This window comes from Schistocerca serialis, chromosome 6, assembly GCF_023864345.2.
Source record: "Schistocerca serialis cubense isolate TAMUIC-IGC-003099 chromosome 6, iqSchSeri2.2, whole genome shotgun sequence".
NCBI lineage: Eukaryota > Metazoa > Arthropoda > Insecta > Orthoptera > Acrididae > Schistocerca > Schistocerca serialis.
The window spans coordinates 170,411,538-170,433,323 of record NC_064643.1 but is presented as its reverse complement, the minus strand read 5'-3'; the positions used below and the strand labels follow the sequence as shown (position 1 = coordinate 170,433,323).

Sequence of the window (21,786 nt, the reverse complement as noted above, 5' to 3'; positions counted from 1 at the left end):
AACTCTTTTCGGAAATCAAGAAATACTGCATCTGACTGCCTCCATCCATGGATTTCAGGAAGTCAGGTGAAAAAACTGCGAGTTGCGTTTCTTCCAGGAGTGCTAGTTCTGCTTGGTTCGCAGAAGAGTTTCTGTGAAGTTTGGAAGGTAGGAGACGAGGTACTGGCAGAACTGAAGCTTTGAGGAGGGGTCGTGCGTCGTGCTTGGGCAGCTCAGTTGGTAGAGCATTTGCCCACGAAAGGCAAAGGTCCCGAGTTCGAGCCTTGGTCCGGCACACTGTTTTAATCTGCCAGGAAGTTTCATCGAAAATCTTGTTATTCCAATCACACCGCCACCCTCAGTACAATCGGATTTCTCCTTTTGTGCCACATATACTTGCTTCACATAGTCAAAAGAGAAAGACTGGACGTGATCAAAGGTCAAAAAGTGGTAAGATTCACACAGTGAAAGTAAAATGATATTCTACTATTACTTCAAAAGAACAGTTTCAAAAGTTTTCCGAAAATTGTGAAAAAAGTAATATAAAATAAAAATATCGACACTCAATATTGCCATTTTGATATCGATATATCAGTGAAAAATATATCTCCTATATGTCTCGACATTTCTTGAAGAAAGGTATCGGTATACCTATATTTTATCAATAGCACTAGTACCCAGGGCTCCTGGATTGGGGAGTGGTGAGCGTCGCCAGCGCTCTGTAACTGTAAGATATGCGCGCACTTCAGTGATCACCGTGAGGAGTGGCGATGGAGTTGTGTATCAATTGTCTTAAGCACACAGATCGCGGCAATGTTACAAACACGAAACCATGAAATCTTCGTTCAGCTCACAATGAGTAGGGTGCAGGGCCGGTCTACCGACGAAAGTAATCATGTAACCAGTCCTCCAAGGAAAAGCATTGTTACACTAACTTCAGATATCAGTATCACAACATATGCTTCTCGTCACAATGTGCATACAGTTATCAAAAGAGGGCAGCTTTCAGAAACTTACATCATTCTGCATCCAAAAGGTAATGGAGAGGGTTGTTACAGATTTAAAATCTCTAAAGCGGTTCTAAAGTAGACATTGTTGATTGAAACATCCAGATCCTAACAAGCAACAACACTAGAGACAGCAAAATGCCTAGCGGTATGTGCCACAGAAACAACTCCCTGACTTATAGTAAGAATGTTGTGTGTAACGGAACACCTATACCGAACATATTGTTGTTGTTGTGGTCTTCAGTCCTGAGACTGGTTTGATGCAGCTCTCCATGCTACTCTATCCTGTGCAAGCTTCTTCATCTCCCAGTGCCTACTGCAGCCTACATCCTTCTGAATCTGCTTAGTGTATTCATCTCTTGGTCTCCCTCTACGATTTTTACCCTACACGCTGCCCTCCAGTACCAAATTGGTGATCCCTTGATGCCTCAGAACATGTCCTACCAACCGATCCTTTCTTCTAGTCAAGTTGTGCCACAAACTCCTATTCTCCCCAATTCTATTCAATACATCCTCGTTAGTTACGTGATCTACCCATCTAATCTTCAGCATTCTTCTGTAGCACCACATTTCGAAAGCTTCTATTCTCTTCTTGTCTAAACTATTTATCGTCCATGTTTCACTTCCATACATGGCTACACTCCATACAAATACTTTCAGAAACGACTTCCTGACACTTAAATCTATACTCGATGTTAACAAATTTCTCTTCTTCAGAAACGCTTTCGTTGCCATTGCCAGTCTACATTTTATATCCTCTCTTCTTCGACCATCATCAGTTATTTTGCTCGCCAAATAGCAAAACTCCTTTACTACTTTAAGTGTCTCATTTCCTAATCTAATTCCCTCAGTATCACCCGACTTAATTCGACTACATTCCATTATCCGCGTTTTGCTTTTGTTGATGTTCATTATATTAAACAACAAATATTTCAAAATAATTTTCGATGCAACTGTCGATCGACCACTGTCCACAGCTATCGATGTGTGTGTTTTGTAAATGTAGATATTTTTATAACTTATAAAATTCTATATCTGTAATCCTTTGAAAAGGCAAAATGGTATAAAAGTTAATTTTTTAAAAATAATTGTACTATTCCAAGGATTTCAATAATGAGTTAGTTAAAATTAAACATGTTGCCGTGAGAGTCGAGGATTTTGAATGGACAATGGGCTTGGCGTGTTCTGTGTTGACGTGTGCAGTACTAGCTGGAAGGAACATTAGTGAGGCTTTTAAGCGTTTGGGTACATTGTCAATGGCTGAGGATGTAAAATTAATATTGTGGTGAATTGTGCATTAAAACATTTTTAAACTGGTGTGGCGTTTATTAGCACACTACTGAATCGTCCCTGCAATTTTAAACTAGCAGATGCAAGGATTTCCCGACTAATGACGCAGTGAAGTTATGTAAGCCCTGGCTGCCACTGGAACAATGGCTCTGGAAAGCGTCACGTAACTCGGCATTTGAATATTTTGTTAGAATCGTGAGGGTTCGGTCACATGTGACATGCAGGGACAGAGACATTGCAAAAGGGCATTTGAAAGCTGAGTCAGCTCAGTAAGACCTGACTGACATGAAAAAGTAATGAAACGAGTAGATCATGAACTATAGAAAACGGCCACTTTGTTCTTACATTTAATGGCACAACATTCCCAGAGCAAATAGGGGAAGAGTACTTTCGAACGACAGTGAGGCCTTACGCCCAGTACAACGTAGTTTTTCAAATATCAGAACTTTGGCTACACCAGTGCATTATCTGAAAACTACCTTGAACAGTTAAACAGAGAACCGACTCGTGGCGATAACATTTTAGACCTTCTGGTGACAAACAGACCAGAACTATTTGAAAATGTTAAAGCACAACAGGGAATCATCGATCATAAAGCGGTTACAACATCGGTGATTTCAGCCATAAATAGAAATACTAAAAAAGGTAGAAAGATTTTTCTGTTCAGCAAAAGTGACAAAAAGCAGATTTCAGAGTACTTGATGGCTCAACACAAAAGTTTTATCTCCAGTACAGATAGTGTTGAGGATCAGTGGACAAAGTTCAAAACCATTGCACAATATGCATTAGATGAGTATGTGCCAAGCAAGATCGTAAGAGATGGAAAAGAGCCACCGTTGTACAACAGCCAAGTTAGAAAACTGCTACGGAAGCAAAGGGAACTTCACAACAAACATAAACATAGCCACAGCCTTGCAGACAAACAAAAATTACACGAAGCGAAATCTAATGTGAGAAGGGCTATGCGAGAGGCGTTCAATGAATTCGAAAGTAAAGTTCTATGTACTAACTTGGCAGAAAATCCTCAGAAACTTTGGTCTTGTGTCAAAGCAGTAGGTGGATCAAAACAAAATGTCCAGACACTCTGTGACCAAAGTGGTACTGAAACAGAGGACGACAGCCTAAAGGCCGAAATACTAATGTCTTTTTCCAAAGCTGTTTCACAGAAGAAGACTGCACTGTAGTTCCTTCTCTAGATTGTCGCACAGATGACAAAATGGTAGATATCGAAATAGATGACAGAGGGATAGAAAAACAATTAAAATCGCTCAAAAGAGAAAAGACAGCTGGACCTGATGTGGTTCGATTTTACAGAGTACGCGAAGGAACTTGCCCCCCTTCTTGCTGCGGTGCACCGTAGGTCTCTAGAAGAGCGTATCGTTCCAAAAGATTGGAAAAGGGCACAGGTCATCCCCGTTTTCAAGAAGGGACGTCGAACAGATATGCAGAACTACACTCCTGGAAATGGAAAAAAGAACACATTGACACCGGTGTGTCAGACCCACCATACTTGCTCCGGACACTGCGAGAGGGCTGTACAAGCAATGATCACACGCACGGCACAGCGGACACACCAGGAACCGCGGTGTTGGCCGTCGAATGGCGCTAGCTGCGCAGCATTTGTGCACCGCCGCCGTCAGTGTCAGCCAGTTTGCCGTGGCATACGGAGCTCCATCGCAGTCTTTAACACTGGTAGCATGCCGCGACAGCGTGGACGTGAACCATATGTGCAGTTGACGGACTTTGAGCGAGGGCGTATAGTGGGCATGCGGGAGGCCGGGTGGACGTACCGCCGAAGTGCTCAACACGTGGGGCGTGAGGTCTCCACAGTACATCGATGTTGTCGCCAGTGGTCGGCGGAAGGTGCACGTGCCCGTCGACCTGGGACCGGACCGCAGCGACGCACGGATGCACGCCAAGACCGTAGGATCCTACGCAGTGCCGTAGGGGACCGCACCGCCACTTCCCAGCAAATTAGGGACACTGTTGCTCCTGGGGAATCGGCGAGGACCATTCGCAACCATCTCCATGAAGCTGGGCTACGGTCCCGCACACCGTTAGGCCGTCTTCCGCTCACGCCCCAACATCGTGCAGCCCGCCTCCAGTGGTGCCGCGACAGGCGTGAATGGAGGGACGAATGGAGACGTGTCGTCTTCAGCGATGAGAGTCGCTTCTGCCTTGGTGCCAATGATGGTCGTATGCGTGTTTGGCGCCGTGCAGGTGAGCGCCACAATCAGGACTGCATACGACCGAGGCACATAGGGCCAACACCCGGCATCATGGTGTGGGGAACGATCTCCTACACTGGCCGTACACCACTGGTGATCGTCGAGGGGACACTGAATAGTGCACGGTACATCCAAACCGTCATCGAACCCATCGTTCTACCATTCCTAGACCGGCAAGGGAACTTGCTGTTCCAAGAGGACAATGCACGTCCGCATGTATCCCGTGCCACCCAACGTGCTCTAGAAGGTGTAAGTCAACTACCCTGGCCAGCAAGATCTCCGGATCTGTCCCCCATTGAGCATGTTTGGGACTGGATGAAGCGTCGTCTCACGCGGTCTGCACGTCCAGCACGAACGCTGGTTCAACTGAGGCGCCAGGTGGAAATGGCATGGCAAGCCGTTCCACAGGACTACATCCAGCATCTCTACGATCGTCTCCATGGGAGAATAGCAGCCTGCATTGCTGCGAAAGGTGGATATACACTGTACTAGTGCCGACATTGTGCATGCTCTGTTGCCTGTGTCTATGTGCCTGTGGTTCTGTCAGTGTGATCATGTGATGTATCTGACCCCAGGAATGTGTCAATAAAGTTTCTCCTTCCTGGGACAATGAATTCACGGTGTTCATATTTCAATTTCCAGGAGTGTATATACCTATATCTCTAAAGTCGATCAGTTGTAGAATTTTGGAACACGTATTATGTTCGACTGTAATGACTTTCCTGGAGACTAGAAATCTACTCTGTAGGAATCAACACGGGTTTCGAAAAAGACGATCGTGTGAAACCCAGCTCGCGCTATTCGTCCACGAGACACGGGTTCCCAGGTAGATACCGTGTATCTTGACTTCCGCAAGGCGTTCGATACAGTTCCCCACAGTCGTTTAATGAACAAAGTGAGAGCATATGGACTATCAGACCAATTGTGTGATTGGATTGAAGAGTTCCTAGACAACAGAACGCAGCATGTCATTCTCAATGGGGAGAAGTCTTCCGAAGTAAGAGTGATTACAGGTGTGCCGCAGAGGAGTGTCGTAGAGCCGTTGCTATTCACAGTATATATAAATGACCTAGTGGATAACATCGGAAGTTCACTGAGGCTTTTTGTGGATGATGCTGTAGTATATCGAGAGGTTGTAGCAATGGAAAATTGTACTGAAATGCAGGAGGATCTGCAACGAATTGACGCATGGTGCAGGGAATGAAAACTGAATCTCAATGCAGACAAGTGTAATGTGCTGCGAATACATAGAAAGAAATATCCTTCATCATTTAACTACATGACAGCAGGTCAGCAACAGGAAGCAGTTAATTCCATAAATTATCTGGGAGCAGGCATCAGGAGTGATTTAAAATGGAATGACCATATAAAATTAGTCGTCGGTAAAGCAGATGCCAGACTGAGATTCATTGGAAGAATCCTGAGTAAATAGAGTCCGACAACAAAGGAAGTAGGTTACAGTACACTTGTTCGACCACTGCTTGAATACTGCTCACCGGTGTGGGATCCGTACCAGATAGGGTTGATAGAAGAGACAGAGAAGATCTAACGGAGAGCTGCGCGCTTCGTTACAGGATTATTTAGTAATCACGAAAGCGTTACGGAGATCACACACGAACTCCAGTGGAAGACTCTGCAAGAGAGACGCTCAGTAGCTCTGTACGGGCTTTTGTTGAAGTTTCGAGAACATACCTTCACCGAGGAGTGAATCAGTATATTGCTCCCTCCTACGTATATCTCGCGAAGAGACCACGAGGATAAAATACGAGAGATTAGAGTCCACACAGAGGCATACCGCCTATCTTTCTTTCCACTAACGAGGCTGGAATAGAAGGGAGAACCCATAGAGGTACTCAAGGTACTCTCAGCCACACACCGTCAGGTGGCTTGCGGAGTATGGATGTAGATGTAGATGGAGATTCTACCAGCTAGGCAGGAGCAGCAAATTTGGTAATGCTTTCTACGCTGGAATCATTTCTACGTCCCTTCAAAAGTGCATTCCTCGTTGTGGGCACCACCAGGCCTAGAGAAAAGACAACATCTTACATTCGCTACTTCATTTGCTTCAGTTCTCAGCACAAACACAGTCAAATAACCCCCACCTCCACTTATAATTGCAGTTGTCTGCTGGTTCCTCCAGTCAAGTACGATCGATTGGAGATACCAACATTGTAGAGGTTCCTGCATATCAGCAGAAAGACACGTGACAATAGTGCCATCAAATTTCCGCAGTCTCCTTCAAACGACAAAAAATTGTCAGTGCAAAAAAGAGTTGCAAATCGTGAAACCTTCCAGATCTATTTCACTTCACGGTTCTAATGTCTGCGCTTCAGACAGCGGAAAACCAGGTGAAATGGCTAAAACAAAAGAATCCCAAGGCACTCACACTGAACAGCCTACTAAAGCTCCACAAGAAGAATTTTCCGATTTTGCCCAGTTGAAAATTTCAGAATTACATCCACATATCACCTAGCCAGAGAAATGCACACATACCTACAGAAACATTATGTATACTCAAACAACAGAAGCATACACAGCACTGAAGAGCTGATACAAAAACATCAAGGACATCTGCATCCCCAAAACAGCCAGACACACATCATTTCTTGTCATGTCCATGTACGTAAATATCCTCACCACTGAAACTATCAACATCATCAAACAACTATTAGAACAACAGAAAAACATTCCCAAATCCACACATATAAGCAATAGCTGGCGTTCTAAAACTAATAACAGAGCAAAACTATCTCATTTGACGACCAGTTCTACTCACAAAAAGGTGGATTTCCCATGGGTCACCAATCAGTGAATTTCTAGCCAACATCTTCCTCAATCACTTTAAAATCTAAATATTTGAAACAATAGTAAGACCCAAACAATACAGGTAAGTATTTGGTATTGCTATTCCCTCTATATTCAGAAAAGACACCCCCACCACCAGCACAGTCATACACAAATACTGGTAACGTTCGATTGTGTGCAAACTAGCTGGTTTCCAATAATGCAGTACAGACTGGACAAAACTCCTCTCAGTAAAGACAACTACAAAAACTAATTACAGATAATCAAACAAACAGCTATAGAGTAGGGATATAGTACAAACATTATAGAGAAACTGGATCACAAAATGGAAACAAAAACAAAAGGGACACCTAGCACACAAAAAAATAAACAGCTCATCACCCACAGACGCACAGAACACACATGAACAAGAAACATCCTTAGCAACAAGCAGATGGTACACTCTCAGTTTTTAAAGAACTACTCAAGTCTAATTGGTCATAAACAGCCTGTTGTTGGTATATTCCTTGACCAATCCAAAGCCTTTGACGGTCGACCATAAGCTACTCTTCGCAAAACTTGAGAAATTTGGAATCAGGGGTACTGTCCACAGCTGTACCAATAGCTATCTACATGAAAGGAGACAATATGTAGAAATCAGAAACCCCAAAGATTCTACCTGTTGCAGATCAGATATCCTAAATACAACGTGTGGTGTCCCACAGCAGTGTGTTCTTGGGCCAATCCTTTTCACATTGTTGATCAATGACTTCCCAGAAAACATCTATAGTGCTAATTCTTTTGTGTGCTGATGATACAAATATTTTAATTTCCAACACAGAAGATGTGCTTCAAGAAATAGTCAGTGAAACCACCTATTATATAAAATATCGGTCTGAGGCAAACAGACTGCTCATAAACACTCAGAAAAATGTAAGCATGAACTTTCACACAGGGCATAAAGCTATCCCCTTCAATGCAGACGTACATATTTGCAGTGTTCAAAGCACCAAATTGCTTCAACTAACTATCAGTAGTACGCTAAACTGGAAACTTCAGGTAGAGATAGTTGCAAAGAAGCTCAGCGAAATGTGTTACTGACTGAGATCAATAAAAAAGACTCAGCAAAAATTGACATTTTGAAGCTCGTATACCATACTCTGTTTGAATCCATTATGACCTACAGTCTAGTTTTATGGGGACATAGTTCTGAACGCAATACAATTTTCTTATTACAAAAACAAGTGGTCAGATTAATGGCATTAAAAAACAGAACTGTAAACCATTGTTTAAGGCATTAAAAATCCTGCCAATGCCTTGCCTTAATATAATGGAACTGGTTTGTTTTGTAGTACAATATTTAGGAACTCTACACAGAAATGTAGAATGCCACACACATGACACTAGAAACTAACCTCAGTTAAAAATTAGAGCACACAGCACCACACTATATGTCGATAGTGTTGAATATGTGGGCATAAAAATTTACAACCATCTCCCATCAGAGATCTAAACAATTAATAATCTGAAGGAAACGAGAACAAAACAAAAACAAATTTTATTAAATCACTGTATTTACTCCGTTCATAAGTTTCTTGACACAAAATTCTAATTTCCCGTTAAAGCTCGTCTTCTTATATAAATAATGTAACTCTGTATAAATTGCTACTTTTTCTGTCCATGCTCTATTCATTTCTATGCAATCCTAAACTTTGTAGTACAGAAGTAAGTTTTTCATTTCTACTGTATTTTTAATTTATTCTTTTGAATTTTCATGTTATTTGTTCTGTCCATGATCTGTACTTTGTATGCAAACTCGAACTCCTTAATACAGAAGTGTGGTACCTCTACTGTCTTTCTACGTTTAGTAATGAATTTAAGTGTATATGGTACTTTTGTATTTCCATGTTATTTGATTTTTTTATGTATACTTTTGAATTTCCATGTTACTTCTTCTGTCCATGTTATATACTTCTTGTGTATACTTGAACACTTTAATACAGAAGTGTGTAACATTTACTGTTTTACTTTAGAAACGAATTTTAAATGTATATAGTACTCTTGTATTTCCATGTTATTTGGTTATATGTTTCTTTCCCTTAATTATGTGAACTTATGTATAAATATTGTGCATTTCTGAATTTTTTTAGAAATATTGTGCATTTCTAAATTTTTTACAAGATATCCACCTACATGCTTTTTTGTTTCTTGGCATTACATATGTATTATATGAACATTTATATGATTATAATATCACTGTCATAATCATTTTAACCATGTATCATCTTATCTCCATTCTTGACTTGTCCTGTATCATAATGTGCTTCTCTGCACACAATGTATGATATACAGGATAAATAAAATTACAACTGCAATTACAATTACAACAGCAACAACGACAGTAAAGCAGCCCATAGGATAGACTACATGCCCAAATACAAGGGCTTGAAAATAGCCTACAGGACATAATTCAATACAGAGAAAACTAAAGACAATCAATACAAACACAGAAAAAAGTCATGTCTGGTATTAACCATCTGACATGCCAAGACTGCAAGTCTATTTATATAGAACAGACAAGCAGAAACTTTAATACCAGATACACAGAACGCAAAAGAGCATTAAAAAGTAAAATCTGTCATTCTATATTTGCTGAATGCCTTATGGACGTGAGACACAGCCCAACAGACATCAAAACTGACTTGAAAAATCTCGAATGCAGAAACAGACCCCCCCACAAAAGCCAATAATTGAAGAAAACTATCAAATACAAAGAACCACATCTGAAGGAGAACAAATAATAAATGAATACACAGCATTCTGCAACGGACGTCTGTTCTCTGACCTGAGAGAAATATCAGACACCACCAACCAATAATCACACCCACAAACCCTCACAAACACGTCCCCCCCGCCAGACACGCATCAAAACTGAGTAATTAAACAAAACCCGCAAACCTTCAGTTTCTTACACACACACACACACAGTCTTCCAGATAGAATTGATTAATGTTAGGTCTAACCATAACATTCCCAGTCGTAAAATTTCCAATTAAATAATTTTTCTACATTAGATTCGGTAAGTTGCAGATGACTAACTGTGAAACAAAACACGCGCAATAAAGAACATAAAACTCAGGAAAACCACAGCATGTGGTAACAAGGTAAATATACAAAACTGTTTTTCAAATCTATAAATATTGTTTTAAGAACACCAAATTTATGTGTATACAAGTACTAAAGAGCATTTTTCCTTTTTAATAGAAAGAAAATAAAAGCTCATTGACGATGCTGAAACATCAGCGAAAGATGTCTGGGAAACAGAAGGAAAGATAAACTTGTGTTTCGCTCAAGATGGACCGCCTCAAAAAATAAATTGATTTGTAAGAAAACAAGGACACTATGAAAATATGCTTCTTCATGATGGTGGCAGTGACTAATCATGCCTTGCGCAGGACGATGAGAAGCGCTTTTCATGTCGTACAAATTGTACAGACAAAAAATATATCTATTACTTTAATAAACTGTTTTCAAATTCCACAAGTTAGTTTGCCTCAAGAATTCGAGACCATCAGCTGTTTTGCTGTACTGATACAATGTTTTGTGGGAATGTTGTATTACCAGATGCCAACAGTGGGGTGTTATAATGTATAACTGAATCCACAAGTGTGGTACATGTCTTGCCTAACTAGGCATAATGTAGGTGATGCTTATGGGATCCATGTTTAGATTGAGATGAGATATTTGCTCTGTTAACAGTTATAAATCATTTCAGACAACGAAGAATATCCGCTGTGATAAGTATGTATGTCAGCATCGAATCATAGCTGAAAGGCAGTCAGATCGCTTAACGGTATTAATTTTTGGGGCTTATTCATTTAATAAAGGGGGTATCCGTTATCAAGGCAATTTTATGTGACTCTTAATGACCCCTAATACAAGTAAAAATGCTGTTTTTAGAAACACCCCACAACAGGGTATATGATTGTTTCTGGAAATTGTCTTAAATGATTAATTATGTCGTCAGCTCAGTATTGCCTCACGTGTTCCAATATTTCTACGGAATCCAAACTGATCTTCCCCGAGGTCGGCTTCTACCAGTTTTTCCATTCGTCTGTAAAGAATTCGCGTTGGTATTTTGCAGATGTGGCTTATTAAACTGATAGTTTGGTAATTTTCACATCTTTCAAAACACCTGCTTTCTTTGGGATTGGAATTGTTATATTCTTCTTGAAGTCTGAGGACATTTGGCCTGCCTCATACATCTTGCTCACCAGATGGTAGAGTTTTGTTACGACTGGCTCTCCCAAGGCCGTCAGTAGTTCTAATGGTATGCTGTCTACTCCTGGGGCCTTATTTCAGCTCAGGTCTTTCAGTGCTCTGTCAAACTCTTCACGCAGTATCGTATCTCCCATTTCATCTTCATCTACATCCTCTTCCATTTCCATAACATTGTCCTCAAGTAAATAGCCCTTGTATAGACCCTCTGTATACGCCTTCCACCTTTCTGCTTTCCCTTCTTTGCTTAGAACTGGGTTTCCATCTGAGCTCTTGATATTCATATAAGAGGTTCTCTTTTCTCCAAAGGTCTCATTAATTTTCCTGTAGGTAGTATCCCAGATCACGTACGCTTTTATCTGCAACACAGTTATTACTGGGGATATCCGCACTCGCGCAGACCTGTTACTATAAGTAGTAGTGTTTTCGAGTGAAAGCTGTGTGAGGATTCTTAGCGCACAGATAAAAAAAATTAAAATAGGCAGCGTCTATAGTTTGCATGATATGCTCGTTCTCTTCTATTCTCCTCCCTTCATTCCAGTATAAACGCTTGTTCACAAATATAAACGAATGGCAGTGAACATCGGCGAATTATCTATGAATACTCGTTTGCAGCAGTGTAAACGAGGTTTTACACTCGTTCACTTTGTTCGCTCTAGTATATACCAGGATTTAGAGGGACCGATGGCCTACCAGTTAGATGACAGCTATTATTCATTTATTTCACAATTGCGATTACAGCTCTAGAGCCATATTCAAGTACCAAGGGAAAGGTCTTGTCAGGTAACGCTTCTTAAATTGTTTACCAAATGTTACCACACTATGCTTTGCATTTTGTTATCCATGTATTATATTGGTTTCAGTTTTCACATTGCACACAAAAATGCCTCTACAGCCAAAATTACGATAGTGAAGTGAATAAACAGTTTAAAAAAGTCCAAATCGTAGCAAAGATTTCATTTAAAAATTGTATGATATGATTCTAATGCAGGAAGGGCTGCCACGTTATATCAGAATATAAGATCGACAAAATTTAGATAGGATCGAATGCTTAGGGCTCTTTGTTAATTCTTACTCGTAACTAATGTATTGATTTACCTGAATTTAAAATCCACTCTCGTAACCTTTCTTTATCTTTGACGGGAAATGTGAACATTTTTAGTTCACGATTTGTCCCTCTACTCCTTCCACAGTTGATATACTCGCAGGCCCTCGGCATGACGACTCGATCAACTACCACCGGTATGTCAGAAACGGCCGTACTTCACAGACGCCAAATAGTGGAAAGCTGCATGCGTTCGGACGATGTTGCCAGATATTTTACAGAACGTAGTGCCATCTAGTGGTTGGTGCCACAAGTAAGGCTGTGACGCTGTAGCCGTCTGGTGACCGTTTCCTGACAAGGGTTGCCTGCTAGACCAAGCGATCGGGCAATCTGTTTCTTACGTGATCTGGGGCAGTATCTAGATAAGCCTCTACATCCTTACACTTGTCCTCTAGCAATCCCTACTTAGCCATTTTGCACTTCCTGTCGATCTCATTTTTGTTTGTATTCCTTTTTGCCTGCTTCATTTACTGCATTTTTATATTTTCTCCTTTCATCAGTTAAATTGACTGTATATGCTATTTAAATAGTATAATCAATCGGTAACAACAATCCGAACCATATTTTTAACATATGAAAATAGACTAATGCACAATGGGGATCGATGACAGCTAAGAAGAGAGGGAGGGAGAGGGAGAGGGAGAGAGAGAGAGAGAGAGAGAGAGAGAGTGCTCACCGTCGGCGGCGGGTGAGAGCAGCAGCCCGTGGCAGATGATGGAGCCGGCGCTCTCGCCGAAGATGGTCACGTTGTCGGCGTCGCCCCCGAAGGCGGCGATGTTACGACGCACCCAGTGTAGCGCCGCCAGCACGTCGCGTAGGCCCATATTGCCGGGACACGCCGCGTCGCCCGTGGTCAGGAAGCCTGCCGTGCAAACACACACGTGACACATCAACATCGTCTGCTCAACGTGACGCATTAAACTGACAAATGTGAACATTTTGCCGGTTGCACACACGGATTTTTTCCGCTACGGTCAGTTGAGCGTCGTCGCTCGCAGAACTTTAACGTTTATACACACGGCGGTAAAATCTCCGTCGTCAGCAGATTAGCACGTTGTTTGAAGAGTTGAGGCAGGATGACACGAAATTCTTCAATTACTTAAGAATGTCGGAGTCTACCTTTGACAGGCTCCATCGACGGTTGAAAGATACTACTCAGCGGAAAAATACCAAAATGAGGAATTGTATTCAGCCTGTAGAAATGCTGGCAATAATAGTGAGGTAAATTTGGGCTAATCATTTTTAGACTAGTTTTAAAGTAACGGTATTTACTGATAAAATTCCGAAGAAAGATACAAAATACCTACATTATCAAAACTTTAAATAAACACACACACACACACATTAGTACACAATATAGTACTAGAAATTGATTTCCATTGTAGTGGACGAATTCGAGTTTGATGAAGAACTACTTTCAAAATCTCCTTCAACACTCACAGGTAAATTTTCATGATGTTCAGCTGCAGATTTTTTTGCTTTGTGGGTTGGGAAGGTGGAGTAGACAGTTCATCTACGGTAGACACCGAGGGAATCGATGGCGGGTCGTAATTTGGGAGATGTAGAACTTGTGAGAGATACAAAGCCAGAGTTCTGAATGCAGAATGCGTTCGCCCTGGCTGGGATACTGGAGTACATAGTGCATTTTGAGTTGAAACTGAGGGAATCGTTGGTGGGGCATAATGTGGGACATGTGGTGGTTGTGTGTACTGTGAAGTGATAGCAGTGAAACGTTGTTGAGGTGGCAGTGGATTGGTCTGTTGTTGGAGATGGTATAGACCGCCTTCACATTGAACACAAGTATTCCAGTACACGACTTATTTTTCGTTATTGTATTACTAGAAGTAAGTTGCAAAAATAATAATACTTTGTAAAAATGGGACATTGTTACTGTTTTTCAGTAATGTTCGTTTTTATAAATAAAACATTTGTTAATAATAGCCCGCCATGGTTGTCACGATAATAAAAATAAATAAATAAATAATTAAGTCAGGAAAAGCCTGCAATGTGAAGATCCTGTAACACTGCAAGGAGTGAGCGCCGTCACTTGTAGAATCTATAAATCTAGTTCCTTCTATATATATATATGCGAGAAAGCATGTACTTACGAAAATCATTCCTCTCCCTTTCGTCCAACACATCAAAGTCGCTACGAATTCCCTTGTAAACTTCATGCCAAGCGTTTCTGGTAGCATCTCACTCTTCGTATATGTCGAGGGTTTTGTCCCACAGAACAGGCCTTTCTTGAATTAATGAAATTAAAATTTCATTATGTATGTCTAGATTACTCATATCTGAAAGACGAAACCAGTTAACAACTGTGAACACCACGACTCGACTCTATTCACACTGAACAAAAAAGCTGTCGACGGTAGAAAACTGCTACGTGTGTAAGCGTGCATTTGGTCAAGTGCGCCACTACTTTGGCCGTGGCGGTAGAATTGCCGTCGGCGCCAGTGGCAGCTGGCTGTCACACAGCTACCGCCGACGGCAGATTTACCGTTCGGTTTTTCTTCCGCTTAATGTGCAAGCTCTGACTTCCTTCTGTGCACCACTGCGGGATCGGCGGCGACAGTCAGTTGACTGCTGCGGAAAAATCCGCCATGTGTGCAACCGGCCATAGGGTGCTTCACAGTCTCTGGTGCGGGCTTCTAGAAGTTGTAGTTGGGACTTACAAGTGGAGAGCACCAGCTCGTCACCACCGAGTTCGTCCAAACTTATAATGGATTCAGGGCTCGGTCAGAAATGAAACTTACAGAACTGGGAATTACAGATGCGCTAGTGTTCACAAAATATAGCATATGGGTCACAGATCGGGTAAGGAAAGAGCACAGTGGAAGGAGCGCACACTGGTAATCCGTAGGATGTGGGTTCTAGTCCCTGGGCAGAACTTTTTATTTTGAATTTTTGCGTTACTTAAACTGCAGATAAACCGAAATACTGCTCAATGTACTGTGTTTTTTAACATAAAAGACGTGAAAACAAAGAACAAAGGAAAATTTTGCAAATAAATTTCCGATTAAGTTCAAATGGTTCAAATGGCTCTGAGCACTATGGGACTTAACTGCTGAGGTCATCAGTCCCCTAGAACTTAGAACTACTTAAACCTAACTAACCTAAGGACAGCACACACATCCATGCCCGAGGCAGGATTCGAACCTGCGACCGTAGCGGTCACACGGTTCCAGACTGTAGCGCCTAGAACCGCACGGCCACCCAGGCCGGCTCCGATTAAGTATTATGCTTACATGCGCACGAGGTAGGACTGTTGATATTTTCAAACTATGGGGAGCCCGATATTTCGATATTTAAAAAATATCACTATCGGCCCTCCATATATCGGAAAATTATCGACATGTCGACGGAAAAAGTTTCAACGTTCCTGCCTATAACAATATCGGCTGCACATTGTAAACATATTTCCGGTTTTAGAGCTGTATATTTAAGTATTAAGTATTGATTTATTATTAGATATTCAGTACATCAACAAGCTAGCAGGCTGCCTATCCCCCTTCCAGCAAGAACTGAAAGGTTCAAATGGCTCTGAGCACTATGGGACTTAACATCTGAGGTTCAAATGGTTCAAATGGCTCTGAGCACTATGGGAGTTAACTCGTGGTCATCAGTCCCCTAGAACTTAGAACTACTTAAACCTAACTAACCTAAGCACATCACATACATCCATGCCCGAGGCAGGATTCGAACCTGCGACCGTAGCAGTCGCGCGGTTCCAAACTGTAGCGCCTAGAACCGCTCGGCCACTCCGGCCGGCTAACATCTGAGGTCATCAGTCCGCTAGAACTTAGAAATCCTTAAACCTAACTAACCTAAGGACATCATACACATCCATGCCCGAGGCAGGTTCAAAAAATGGTTCAAATAGCTCTGAGCACTACGGGACTTAACATCCGACGTCATCAGTCCCCTAGAACTTAAAAATACTCAAGCGTAACTAACCTAAGGACATCACACACATCCATGGCCGAGGCAGGATTCGAACCTGCGACCGTAGCAGTCGCCTGGGGCAGGATTCGAACCTGCGACCGTAGCAGTCGCGCGGTTCCGGACTGAAGCGCCTAGAACTGAAAAGAAAACAATGCATGTTCACGCTTGACGATAACCTCTTTGCTAACGATCTTAACTGCATGTAAGTGGCACAATAAAACGTGTCCGATGGGTCCATCGTCCGATTTCGTCAGATATCGGATTTATCCGGACGACTTGATGTCGACTTCCGTGTTTTTTTCCTTTTGTGCCATCTCCAACGACCTAGCAGTTGTAATGTCAACATTGCTTACTGAAGCTAAAAGTTGCAGTTTCTGTTGGTGGCACCGAGCGCCGACTACGTCAGTATTTCCCCTCACACGTCTCCACCAACCGGGAAGACGAGTCTTCTCATCATTTTCAGCAACTGTTTTCGAAGGGCCGGCCAGTGTGGCCGAGCGGTTCTTGGCGCTTCAGTCTGGAACCGCGCGACCGCTACGGTCGCAGGCTCGAATCCTGCCTCGGGCATGGTGTGTGTGATGTCCTTAGGTTAGTTAGGTTTAAGTAGTTCTAAGTTCTAGGGGACTGATGACCTCAGATGTTAAGTCGCATAGTGCTCAGAGCCATTTGAACCAGTTTTTTTTTTTTTTTTTTTTTTTTTTTCGAAGGATGCCGATGTGAAGAAATAGCACATTAGTTGCTCGCATTTCTGCTTCTTTATGGCCACATATACTTGCTTCACACAGTCAAAAGAGAGAGATTGGACGTGATGAAAGCTCAAAAAGTAGTAAGACTCCTTCACACAGCGGAAGTAAAATTATGTTCTACTTCAGCTTCAGAAGAAAAACTTAAAATTCTGAAAAAATATAAAATAAATTGTCGACACTCTATATTGCCATTTTGATCTCGATATATCGAGAAAAAGTATCGCCTGTGTATATCGGTATTTTTGTAAGAAAAATCTATGGGAGTATTTGCGGGTGTTACATCGCGGTATATATCGATACATCTTGCCAAATGTATCGATATTATTTCAACAGCCCTCGCACGAGGAAACTGCAAATAACTCAAAGCGTTAAGGACGTCGTATGCCGTTAGTCTTATGCCTTTCCATTTTCGGCATCGAGATGCCCTCAGCAGTTTATGTGACCCAGCGACGCGCATTTGTATTGTCTCATAAACATTTGACCAAGAAGCTTACAAACTGATTTTATCTCATCGAGAGAGAAAAAGAAATCCCGAGAAGACCGTAGTTAGTTAGTTAGTTACATTCATGTTCTGTGAATCATTTTGCACGATATATCGTCATGATGTGGAACGAGTCATTTTACTTTCATACTGTGAATTAATTTGTACATCTATTTGTACTCTTAACATCACCATATAATTATAATTATTATTTTATCAAAGTACGTTCCATTGCACACCAGTTACGGACGGTAGTATTTAGCGAAATGATGCTTTATGCGTGATTCACTGCCAAACTGTGCAATGAATGTCACTTCAGCACGTGTGAAACATTAACTGTAAAGTAATAGAGCGCGTATGCTTTGCATTCCCTTACTGGCAGTTTATTTGCAGTCTCGAATTTTCCTTTCGCTTTCCTTTTCATCCCTTTCACTAAAATTTTAATGAACACGATGTACTGATGATTATTTGCAGTGTTATTAATGTAAAAATTACAAACAAATTCCCTATAGGGCATAGACCCCACGTCCCTCGGAATACTGATCTGTACTCTTCCCGCAAAGTGGGACCTTCACTACCATAAATAAATGCCTCATGCCTCGCCGACCCGCGCCACAAAAGCTACTTTTTGTAAACCTTTGTCCATTTCACGCTCCCACTTCAGCCACTTTCATTTCTAGCCAAACCCCTACATATACCATAAATTCGAACGAAATCTGTAGTGACGAGTAGACGCGGTCCCCTTGTTAGTAGATAAAGTTTGGATAAGGAACCCCCGTCGGGAAATGTACCGTCTGAATATAAAATGACAGAAGATCGAATGGCTTTCAAATCTCCAGCTTTACGATACAGTACGTAATGATAGAGCTCCTCAACGAATGTATCGAGAACATTTTCCGTATCACCTCAGTCCATCACATACAACGGGTGCGAGAAACCAGTCCGTTAGCATCTGAGAGGACTGACCGTGGTGCTCCACAGACGCGCCGCACTCTCGGCTATGAACACGTAGCGTCGGATACGAAAGCTGTAAAGTGCTAGTGCAGGAAAGGATGTGTTCGCTAGTGTCTGCACGTGCGCTGTCGCGTGATGTAACAGCAGATTCGCAGCTGTCAAGGTTAACTGTTTTTAAACACATGACCGATCGCACGGCTGCGTAAGCATAACAACTATTCAATTAATTTCATATGCGAGAATGCTACTAAGGTGATCCGTTTCATTAAATATGAAAGGGAAGTCTGTAAACTGCATAGTGGTTCAAAATAGAAATTCTTGTTACACTTCGAATGCACACGGTACCTACTTTTCTTTTGATTCGCTTCTGCTGTTTTTCTTTTCTGTGGTCAAAGTTGTACGTAATTTAAGTTTTGCTCACGTCATGACGTAAGAAGACGGCGAGTGACGCTGCAATCTCTGTGGTGTAACGATTCTTCTTTCTTGAATACTTTCTAACTCGTCGTTGAAATTATCGATGAAGCTAAATGACTAAAGGATCGATATAGCAGTTTCTGGAAATCCATTACCGGTATATGTAGAACCGTTTATGGTGGGGTGTTCAAATCAAATGTTTGCAGATAGTGTTTTCATTCATATAAGATAGCACACTCAATTTATACGTAAGTGAATGGGCAATCTTTTATAGATTATCAACCAAATCTACTACGCCCTCACACTGTCGTTTATTGATTTGTTCGTCCTCCCACAACACTATTTATATACAAGGCTTTCCAAAACTTATTTTTTTTCTCTGAATAATTGTAGAACATTCATATAAATTTCTCTGGACATAGCACTTATACAATAGACAATATACATATGCACTGTCTATACGTAAAAGCATCCTGCCGCGTTTTTCTGCCTGTGTGTGAAGGCTAATCTCACTAACTAATGTAGGGACTTTGATACGATTTTCATTAACACATACACTCATACAGGAGCAAGATTTGTGTATATGACAACGTATAATAAAGTTGTCACGTGGCCGCAGATACTAAGCGCTAGCCGTGCGAAACTGGACATGGTTTCTGGTTTTATATGAGCTTACACAAGGCATTCAACATAGATGGCATAAATGTAAAGAAAACAATAAATAATTATCCAAAAAAACCTCAATCACGGAAGCAGTTCTGTTAATAATCATGATGCCTGTTTCCTTAATAATAAGAGAACTAACACTTTTAACAATAAGGCGATAAAATTTGTTCATATCTAGGTGATAAAGTTTCTTGATAATAAGGACCAAATTTTCCTCGCTATAAAATGACCCAGTTCTATTAATAATGAGACGACCATTTTTCTTATGGTAAGTGAGCCATTTCCTTGGTAGTATGGAGATCAGTTGTCTTAATAACAATGAAACTAGTTCTCTCAGTAACAAGGGGACAAGTTTTCTTAATAATAATATTAGTTCTCTTCACAATAAGAGGAAAATCTTTTCTACAAATAAGATGATTAGTTCTCGAACTAATAAAGGGACAAGCCCTCATAGTAATAGGGGAAGATGTTCATTTAATAATTAAGGGAATCATTTTTCTTAATATGGGAACTTGTGCTTTTGGTTACTCAGACAAGGAACCCATCGTTATGCCTTGTAATCAATGGGACTTCGGATCTGAGGAGTGCCAACATTTGCTGAGAAGAAGAACTAAAACAAGCTAAAGCATCTTCCAAGTTCAAAAATAAGTGTTACGCTGTGGCACACGGACTGTGCATCCGAACGTTGAGCGTTGAGCGTGCCGAGTTTCTGACGTCATAGCGTGGAATAGCACTTGCAGGACAATATCTAGCAGGTCAGATATTCTGAGCGTGTGTCTGAGCGTTGACCAATGAGATGGCACAACGCCACCTACGTCACATGCACGCCATTCCCTTTCAGCACAGAGTTGTGAGGCGCCATATTGGCATTCATTTCAAGCCTATACGTATATATGCCGTTTCTGAGCACCAGCAAATTGAGAATCACTCGAAAACCCGTTGGTAACTGTGTGATTCGTAGCAAAAAAATAGTGAGGAAACATCTTATTCGTGGCCTAAGTATTATTGTAACTTCCGTGTTATGAGAGTATGCCATTTGAAGGCAACGACGCACTGAGGATCCACCAAAAACGCATTTTTCTTGGTATAATTTGAAGAGTCCAGGGGAAAACCTGATAAGTCCAAAATTCCAAAATTTCTGTTTTGTTTCATAATTTAATAGACAAGCCAGTGCAGTTTTAGCTGGTTTTACAGAACTGGTCAAAAACCTGATGAGTCAAGAGATATTGTGATATCTTGTAAGCATGTGCACGCGAAAGACATTATAAGTCCACGCAAAAGAGGGTAATATCCTGACAAGTCCAGAGAATGCAACGATAAAATTTTATCACTTAATGATTCCCAGCCCGCGCAGATCTGTTTCCACTAAAGTTATCGTTCTATTATCATTGTTGCCACAGTCATTGTTGTGTATAAGTTGACCATTGTTGTTAGTTTTGTGGAGTTTGTGAAGCAAGTTAGATATAGTATTTATTCTGTCAGTGGAAAATGAATAAAGAAGACAGTGACTCATCTACTTGTGAATAAAACTATAGAACGTCATCAAAGAAGCTGACAAAGAAAAGGAAGAAGTATGGTCACGTTAGAGATGCCTCCAAACGTTTAAGATTGCAGTCACATGAAACAGGAGAACCATCTATACTATTGTTTTACATCTACATCTACATTTATACTCCGCAAGCCACCCAACGGTGCGTGGCGGAGGGCACTTTACGTGCCACTGTCATTACCTCCCTTTTCTGCTCCAAATGGTTCAAATGGCTCTGAGCACTATGGGACTCAACTGCTGTGGTCATAAGTCCCCTAGAACTTAGAACTACTTAAACCTAACTAACCTAAGGACAGCACACAACACCCAGCCATTTCTGCTCCAGTCGCGTATGGTTCGCGGGAAGAACGACTGCCGAAA

The 21,786-nt window shown here is 41.4% G+C and overlaps 1 protein-coding gene across 1 annotated transcript in view; it reads right to left on the bottom strand.

The window, feature by feature from the left end:
* The window catches only part of LOC126484718 (juvenile hormone esterase-like), a 362,359-nt gene that overhangs the window by 142,192 nt on the left and 198,381 nt on the right, over positions 1-21,786 (bottom strand). Inside the window, exon 4 of the mRNA XM_050108314.1 lies at positions 13,348-13,533. Coding sequence (XP_049964271.1) covers positions 13,348-13,533 — 186 coding nt within the window. The remainder of the gene's footprint in view (positions 1-13,347; positions 13,534-21,786) is intronic.